This window comes from Lethenteron reissneri, chromosome 13, assembly GCF_015708825.2.
Source record: "Lethenteron reissneri isolate LAM-NWPU_2019-01 chromosome 13, ASM1570882v1, whole genome shotgun sequence".
Taxonomy (NCBI): domain Eukaryota; kingdom Metazoa; phylum Chordata; class Hyperoartia; order Petromyzontiformes; family Petromyzontidae; genus Lethenteron; species Lethenteron reissneri.
In genome coordinates, this window is record NC_083791.1 from 5,560,973 (window position 1) to 5,570,144 (window position 9,172).

Below are 9,172 nucleotides of genomic sequence, written 5' to 3' on the forward strand. Positions count from 1 at the left end.
CAAGATGACCCCCACCCCCAGTCGTAGGCAATGTCGGAGCCAGGATAGAGGGGGGCAAGCCCTCCAGCAATGAAAAATGATAGAGGAGTTGTTAGTAAGTGAGGACTTGTCCCTTGCTTTTTATTCGACCGCGTGTGCGGCGATGGCACAGCCATCGATCCAGGGTCGAATTCGAACCGCGTTGTGTGATCGGCATCACGCTCGCTGAAGGTGAATGCCTTCAGAGCAAGTCGTGTAATGTATACACGACTGCGCACAAGTCTGAGTCACTTATAACTGCTTTGCCGTTACTTATTGCCAATTATGGACTATTGGCCTATCCTATGAGACATCTTATTTACCAGTGGCAAAATATAGTAGTAGGTTTTTACCCTTTCAACTGGTACAAACACTGACACCTTTGTACAAGGCATCATGTTTGCAATAACCACAACACAAGCAGTCAAATGCTAACAAAAAGAAACAACTCTGATGATGATAATGATATGCACTGTCCTTAAAGTTGATTGGTCCAACACCAATGGAGACTAGGCTCTAAGAAAAGCTGTCTCGGGTGTGGACCAATCAACTTCAAGGACAGTGCATATCATTATCATCATCAGAGTTGTTTCTTTTTGTTTGCATTTTGACTGCTTGTGTTGTGGTTATTGAAAACATGATTCCTTGTATAAAGGTGTCAGTTTTTGTACCAGTTGAAAGGGTAAAAAGCTACTACCATATTGGCCTATCATCTCAAAGAGTCCCTGGCACATAATAATTTGCTACACAGTGGCAGTGTGGGTCGCAAAATGCCGATTTATTACGAATAAACCCCAAAGATCCGATCGAAATTAGGGATTTCGATCGGATCATTGGGGGGGGGGGGGCACTTGCCACCCCACCCCCCACTGGCTCCACTAATGATCGTAGGGGGGGGGGAGGCTCAGTAGTCGGGCTCCACGTGCTCGCCCTCCAGCAGGTCTTGCACGGGAGGAGGCGCTCCGGTGTGGCCGCACGGCACGAAGCAGCGGCAGAGGCATCGTGCACACGGGGAGGACGCCCAGCGGAGCCACTCGTGGCGCGTGTCGGTGCAGCGCGCGAGGCGGCTGCAGCCGAGCTGCGCCGCGCTCGGCGCGTCGAAGGCGCCCGCGGGGCACCGAGGCGGACACCCGCCAGCCAGGCGTGCCATGTCCACGTCCAACAAGCCAGACGAGCAGGCACCTGTGGGTGACCCAACACCACCACCAACAACAGCACCAACACTTTTCGATTTAAAGCTTTCGTGACTGCAGGGATTCATCTTCTTGGTTCTTTCGGTAAAGTCACGTAGAAGGGAAGTAATAAAATAATAAAAATAAAACATAATAAAATAATTCTCACGACGTTTCGGCCACAACGCAAGCAGCCGTCCTCAGGTGAAAACCAGGTCTGTCGAGGCGACAGCGTCTGAATGAAACAGCACCATGCTTGGAGCATATATTTAAGCTGGGTTGGAAGGGGGGGAAAGGCGCCTTGACAAAATAATTTGCTTATCAAGAGGAATTCAGCATATGTATGGGAAATGCAGGTATGTGATTAGTACTACTTATGCCCGTGCATTATGCAGGACTATTTTATTACTTCCCTTCTACGTGACTTTACCGAAAGAACCAAGAAGATGAATCCCTGCAGTCACGAAAGCTTTAAATCGAAACCAAAAACGTTGATTATGAATAATATTGGTCGCGAAAGCCTCCATCGTGTTAAACAGATTGTAACAGACTGTCGGGGCAAGTGCTGTTGGGGAACACCTGTGAAGGGCCGGGCACGGTGTTTGCGAAGTGGGTGGGTGGCCAGCGCCACGCTCCGACCGCCTTTGTCTCTCTGGTGTGGCAGTGTGTTTCCACACCAGGTACTCAAGAGGCCCCAAATAATCGTCACTGGTTTAACACGTAGCAGGCTTTCGTGACCAACATCATCCATAATAGAGGTTTTTTTTCGTGGTTAGATCGCGTAAATATAAATGTGTCGTTAAACCAGCCACCACCCGACACAGCCAATTAGTAAGGGTCGTGAGAATTGTATTTTATAATGTTTATTTTTATTATTTTATTATTTCCCTTCTACGTGATTTTACCGAAAGAACCAAGAAGATGAACCCCATGCAGTCACGAAAGCTTTAAATCGAAATTTAGTAAGGGTTGTGACGTAAACATAACATGCCAATTCGTCGATAGTACAGCAACACCGGTGTGTTGGAGAGCACAGACAGATCTGGCGCTCTACCTGATGATGCGAGTTGTAATTGCTGAATCAGAATATATATCGAGAGCTTTCCGACAGACCTGTTCTTCACCTGAGGACGGCTGCTTGCGTTGTGGCCGAAACGTCGTGAGAATTGTATTTTATTATGTTTTATTTGTATTATTTTATTATTTCCCTTCTACGCGACTTTACCGAAAGAACCAAGAAGATGAATCACTGCAGTCACGACAGCTTTAAATCGAAATGTATCTATACTTGAGGAATCTGATGAGCTACAAAGCTCTCTTTTTCACCCGACACCGTAGGAGTTTAAGTGGAGAATGCTGCCATCCTCAAACCGGAGTGGCCCGAGAACTAAAATGACATCTCTGGGTGCAATTGCATCCTGGTGGTGGCGTTCTGCGCTAGCAAACTGAGCACAGGCTCAAAGCCCCCAAAGAGGTCAAGGTGACTCCGGAATTCGTGAACAAAAAAATTGGGGCGAACTAAATGCAAGCTCGAATTCGAGTCCTCATAAACGTCATAAAAAAATTAACCCATAAAAACAAAGTTTTTCACTATAAATCCTTTATATGCGTGGCGGCTAGAGTCCTCTCGTCCTCTGGCTTGAGATGGCTGCCAACTATGGGTCAGATGATTGCCTGCCACCATTAAGCAATTGGTAATAAAATATAATTTATTTTTTCCTAAAAAGTGTAAAATTTTGGGAAAAAATGTTCACCAAAATAAATTGTCACGCACAACGAGTCTGTGTGCAAAATGTCAGCTCGATTGGATCACGGGAAGTGGGTTAAAAAACGACCGAAAGATTTGCACGGTCGTAAGCGCGCAAGCAAGTGAACTTAATATAAAGGATTTAAAAAAAACAGTTCACTCGACCCATCATCCCTCTGTGGCCGATAAAGTCACTTCCACTTAGTGTGGAAGTGAACAGTGGTTGGTCCTCTGCACAGATTCCCCGCGTCCCACCCCGCCACGGCAGTGTGCAATCTCCACCGCTGACTCAGCAAGCGCTCTAAAGCACGAGTCGATGACCCGACGAACTCAAAGGCTCCGTTGAACAAGAACGTCGCTTTGGCCGACGCGCGCGCGCGCGCGAGCGAGCACCGTTCGCGCGAACTCTGCGTACGTGCGCAGGTGGGCTGGGGGCTCCAGTGCCCCGCAGGCAGGCACGTGCGAGTCGGTGCGCCGACCATGACGAAGCCCGGCGCGCAGCGGTAGCGCACCACGGAGAACACCCACCAGTCGTTGCCGTACGCGACCCCGTTCTGCACGTGGCCCGGCGGTCCGCAGTTCACTGTGGGTGGGTGGGTGGGGGTGAAGAGGTCGACGGGGCAGCTCGCAGTCTCCTTGTTTCTTTCGTACGGCTGATGTCGATGGGGAGTAGCGAGTTTCACATCCACGTGGTCAAGCCGGTATAGCCTCGCCTGGGGCGGCTGGCAGCGGGCCCAGCGGTAGTTCCAACCCGCCCATTGCCGCAGAGGTTGGAGGTTCGCGGTTCGAATCCGGCAGGCTTTTCAGGGTTATGATATATTGAAATTATTTTATTAAATTTTTTTTTTTACCTACGTGACTTTACCGAAAGAACTAAGAGTATGAATCCGTGCAGTCACGAAAGCTTCAAATCTAGAATTATTTTTTTTTGTATTGTTTTACTAGGTGAAGGCCCACTTGAGCTATGTAGATCTTTGTCACAAGCGACCTGGCTATCACGAATTGGTAGCTCAACGAAGTGGCTCATCGCGTGGAAATGTATGGCAACCAAATACTCTAAACGCGTGTTGTTGATTCTAAATGTGGAGGGAAAAACCGGAGGACGCCGGAGAAAAATCCTCGCGACCACGGGGAGAGAGAGAGAGAGGCACGTAAACCCCGAATATCCAGCAGGCTTCAGTCAGGGTCGGGGATTGAACCCACTACCTCCTTTACACCAGGTGAGGTAGTTAACATCTCGTCACCAATATTGCGTGAGCTACAGATACGCGTCGTCCGTTTCACATGGGACGTTACAGAATCCCCCGACGTCGTTCGAAACGAGTCGGCCGCCGCGGTTACCGGCGTCGTTCAAATTTAGCCAAATTCTAAAATTACCCGAAAATTACTCAACAAGATCTACATGAACGTTGTCCGCGTGCCCACGACGAACTCTCTCTCTAGATTTGAAGTTTTCGTGACTGCAAGGATCCATACTCTTTGGTTCTTTCGGTAAAGTCTTGTAGGTGAAAAGATAAAAACATAAGAATAAAATTGTGATTTTGTTTCTTGCTGTGGTTGTCCCACCTGATGACGGAAGCTTGTGTTGCTTCCGAAACGTCGTGATTTAATTTAGTTATATTTTATATATTTTTCTTATTATTTTTTTCACCTACGTGACTTTACCAAAATAACCAACGATTATGAGTATCTCTCTCCCAAAGCCCTCTCGTCGTGACGAGCAGACCCCCTGACATTGCCATTTCACTCCTAAACAGATTGCTGCTGCCATCGTACACGATAAGCGGAATAGAAGCTGTGGCAAGCGGTGGCTTTGGTGGGTTCCACCCCGATCGCCAAGGGACACCGACCCCGCGGCAGATGGTGGAGCGGCGCACAGCACACGTGAAGTGGAGCTAGTTTTGGTAAACGACGGGAGGGGGGTAACTCATTGCTGTGGAATGCACAGCAACGAGTACCTGGGAGACCAGCGGGTGAATTCAGAACCGGGGATCATGATGATGGGACTAACGGGGGCAGACGGTTGCGGGCAGGTCGGAGGTTGCTCTGGGATTGGTAGAACTTGAGATCGAGTATGAAAAGATTACACACACCAAAGTATAATTTACATTACATTATATTGATGTATGTACCGAAACTGAAAAAGCTTAGAGATGGAGGAGACAGACCCACAAACACATGCTTTGCATCCTTTCGATACAATCTTTGGACGCGTTATGTAGGGTGGCAGTGCCTGATTAAGCTAGTACGGAGCCTGTAGCATATGTTATAAAGGGGCCCTAAAAAAATAACATAATTGTGTTTTTTCATTTGCTACAACCAGTATTGAGCCAGAGGGCCGCCGTCCACGCGGACGTCCGAAGAAGCGATGGATGGACCGAATAAAGGAAGACATGAAGACGGTCAACGCATCGCCTGAAGATGCCCTGGACCGAGCCAAATGGAGAAGACAATGCCGAAAAGCGGACCCTGCGCCACAGCGGGAACAACGCTAGGAAGAAGAAGAAGATACAACCAGATAATACGATAAATCGCTAACCGTAAACACTCAGTCGTTCATCAAAGTTGAAGGCGGTATAGTACTTTAGTAATAGAGCAAGTGCAGAATCAGTGCATCGGAAAAGATAGCTTGAAAACATTTAGCGCGGGGCCCTTGAAAGTGCGGGGCCCGTAGCTACATATGTAGTAGCTACTACACATAGTGTAGTAGCTACTACATATGTAGCTACTTTTGCTACTAGGATCATCCGGCACTGTCGGGTGGACAAGAACAGGAAAATAAAAAGTGTGCTGTTTGGAAACACAGATGCAACCGGAAAGAGGAAGACCTAACAGAGAATGGCCTGACGTCGACATGAGAAGAGATCGGTGCCAGAACGATGTGGCCACTACTTGAGCAGATTGGCACAAGACAGAGAGGAAAGTGGAAACAAATGACGAAATGTGCAGTGGATACCTACGGGACCGTGATGATGATGGTGAATTAAACATTTTACTCCCAACCCACCTGGGGGCGCTCTTTCACCACCAAGGGACGATGTTTGATTGAAACCCACCGTTAATTTCTAATTTGCCTGATGAGACGCGAGTTCAAAGCAGTTGATATTTACGTGGTGGTTTCGATGACGAGCGCTGTTAAAGCTGTCATCATAACCATCCAGCTACGAGGGAGCGATTTTTTTCTGGGAAATGCCATTAAAATAGCGATTTTCAGGAAACAACAAACTGCCTTTAAAGGAAAATTTGACCAAGTTGGGTAAAAAAAACGGAGACTAAAATGGAATCACAGATAAATTTATGCCATAGGACTACCAATGGCGAAACAATATATAAGACTAAAGTGTGGAAGACGGATAGTGGGGAAGACGGATAGATGCCATGAAGATTGAGAACACGGAATGCTACCCCACCACCCGAGTAGTTGACCTATGGAATTAGAAAAGGATAACATAATCTAATGCTATATAAATATATGTGCCACGTACTGGAAGTTAGAACAAGTTCGCTAAATAATGGAAAGCCAGCTGACGGAAGGGGCACAACCGGAATTGAATGGGGACCGGGATCAGTTTTGTCAAAAAAAATAACGTGGCACACGAGAGCAGGTTAGGGGGGTGCTTTTGGAAAAGCTCAACTTGATAAATATAAAACAAGGAAAGATATAACGTCGCAGCGTGCCTAAGCAAGGCAAGTATTTTAATCGGTGCGTACGCACTACGATGTACTTTGACAGCGAGGCAAGGGGCGAGAGAGAGAGCGCACGCGCGCACTAACTTTGCCCAACACGTGAACTCGTATCCATCGCGCCTCCGACGAGCGTGCTTGACCACGTATGGTGCGAAAGAAGTTCAACGCACGTGCATAACGTACCCCGGCAGAGCGTCTTGCGTCCGACCCAGCAGCAGGCTCCGTCTCCGCAGGGGTCGCTCTGCACGGCGCGGTAGGGGTCACGGCAGTGTCCCCAGCACAGCGGCGAGCTGCCCTCCCAGAACTCATCGCGAACTCCAAGTGGCGGGACAGGCGCTGGGACCATCGACCGCACTCAAGATTATTTCGATTCTTTTTGGCCGCTCTGAGTGTCCCAAATGATAAGCCACTTTCGTTGAGCTATCATTTGTGGCCAGGTCGATTCTGGAAAAAGATAAGTTAATCGCTTTGCCTGGTGGGATGGGGATGGTTTAGTTGTAGTTCATAATCAATGGTTTTGGGTTTAGATCGCGTTATTTATAAATGTGTTGTAACCCTCCACCACCCGACACGGCCAATCAGTAAAAAAGTGTCACGTTGACAAAAGACAAATAGTTCACTGCTTTAGCCCACCGGCGTGTTGAAGCGTGAAACCACAACATTTACAATTTCACGCTTCAACACACCGGTGGGCTAAAGCAGTGAACTATTTGTCTTTTGTCAACGTGACACTTTTTTACTGATTGGCCGTGTCGGGTGGTGGAGGGTTACGACACATTTATAAATAACGCGATCTAAACCCAAAAACGTTGATTATGAATAATATTGGTCGCGAAAGCCTGCTACGTGTTAAACTTAGTTGTAGTTGTATGGGTAGTTTGTGTGATTTGTTTAACTTTCTTGTTCCTTGCAACTACCATCGTGTTTTTGTTGTTGTAAAACAGCTGTATGGCTAATTGGATTCTTCCAGTATGAATACATATTCTGATTCTGCACTGTGGTCAAGGGTCAGGACACAAACACGCATCTTCTCCGCCGGTACCATCCGAGCCGCGCCGGGCCCGTGCCGAGGCAGGCCGGTACGGCTCGGCAGGCGCCCAGGGTGGTTTTCCACTGCAGAAGCCGAGCCGTGTCAAAGCAAAAAACATTTTTGGAATAAAATGATCCCAAAAAATGTGGGAATTTTATTTATTTTACCTGCACATATATGCTGTCATGTTTTTAATTTTTTTTATACTTTATTACATTTTTATACATTAAAAACCGAACACGATGACCACCTCGTCTGAGACATCTGAAGTTACACAAGGTGCTCTGGTTTTCAGAAAATTGAGATCAACTCGAATGGGCCTGCAGCTGGATGTAACCACGAGATAACAAAAAACGCAACACAATCGTCAGTAATTCTGCATTAAAAGGAACCATAATAGGCAACTTTGCAGACAATGTCCCTTCTTAATGGCACAATGTTGTTCGCGGTTGAGCTGTAGAGCTGTCTGGCGCGTGTACGGTTTGTCTGTCTTTAGTTTGTTGTCCTTCCCCGCGCAGTTGACTACGTACGGTGTGAAAGAAGTTAAGCATACATACTGCAACTGGAAACCACGTGGTACAAACCCCGACATCACACCGGAGATCTCTCCACGGTGCCCGTGACCCCCTCCAACCATCCGCTCACTGCGCCCTCCAAACAGAGCCCACTTCATCAACAACTCATTCCGCCCTCCCGATCCTCCAGCGGTGCTGCCGTTACCCGTCAGAGCAGCCGCTGGCACGAGCAGCGCGGCAAACAGAGGCAGGCGAAGGCTCCACGTGCGGCGTGAATCCGGTGGCTCGGTGGGAGACGCAACTCGCCACGCACCCATCGCTCCGCAGGGGGGGAGCGCGTCGCAAAACCCAACCAAACCCCAACGCGGTTGGGTTGCGTGGAGGGCGATTCCAGAAAAACCTCAACAACCGCCGGGGAGCGAACGCGCAAAACTCCCACCACCGCCACCGCCGGGCACGTGAGCGGCTTGCGCGGGGATTAGAAGCGGTGGATTTGCTGAGCGTGCCCCGCTGATGCAACGTTGGCACTCTTCAGCAAATGACAGTCCGTCCCCAGCCTCCCCCCCTCCAGGTTTCAGGCTCCCGAGCAGAGGATGACCACGTGTACACACGCGTGCGTGTCCGGCGACGGAAGGAAGATGTGCAGAAAGTTGTGGTCGCAAGTCAAATCTCGGACATGGGCAGAATCACCCAAGTAGTTTTATGGTCGCGTGTTTTGTGGGCCCCAGGGGTGGATCTAGACACTTCGGTGTTCCCTAGGTGGTGTGGAGCAGCAGGTGGGAGAGGGGGCATCCCAACACGTCAACATTTTTATATAGGGTCCAACATTATTTTTTCTCAATATTAAAAAATATTCCAAATACAGACAGCCCTCGACTTACCAACACCCGCACTTGTGAAACAGCTTCCATAACATTTTTTTAAACATTCACTTAAAACGCGAACTCGCAAACTGAACCAAGTTAACTATTTTGTTTGGCAGTATTTGTTTTTACACTGTTAC

At 48.3% G+C, this 9,172-nt stretch overlaps 1 protein-coding gene across 1 annotated transcript; it reads right to left on the reverse strand.

The window, feature by feature from the left end:
* Positions 1-703: 703 nt before the first annotated feature.
* LOC133342031 (sushi, von Willebrand factor type A, EGF and pentraxin domain-containing protein 1-like) lies at positions 704-8,731 on the reverse strand. Its single transcript, XM_061550907.1, has 4 exons — positions 8,375-8,731; positions 6,808-6,960; positions 3,353-3,520; positions 704-1,200 (listed from the first exon to the last, which is right to left on the reverse strand). Exons 1-4 carry the CDS (start codon positions 8,484-8,486, stop codon positions 923-925), a joined length of 711 nt encoding a protein of 236 aa, XP_061406891.1. The 5' UTR covers positions 8,487-8,731; the 3' UTR covers positions 704-922.
* Positions 8,732-9,172: the final 441 nt, after the last annotated feature.

Excerpts from the sequence above, each read along its gene's own strand:
- LOC133342031 (XM_061550907.1), bottom strand. The coding sequence starts at position 8,486 with ATGGGTGCGTGGCGAGTTGCGTCTCCCACCGAGCCACCGGATTCACGC. Across the intron at positions 6,961-8,374 it reads GCCAGCGGCTGCTCTGACGG|CGCCTGTCCCGCCACTTGGA; the intron begins GTAACGGCAGCA and ends CGATGGTCCCAG. Across the intron at positions 3,521-6,807 it reads ACGCAAGACGCTCTGCCGGG|TGAACTGCGGACCGCCGGGC; the intron begins GTACGTTATGCA and ends ACCCACCCACAG.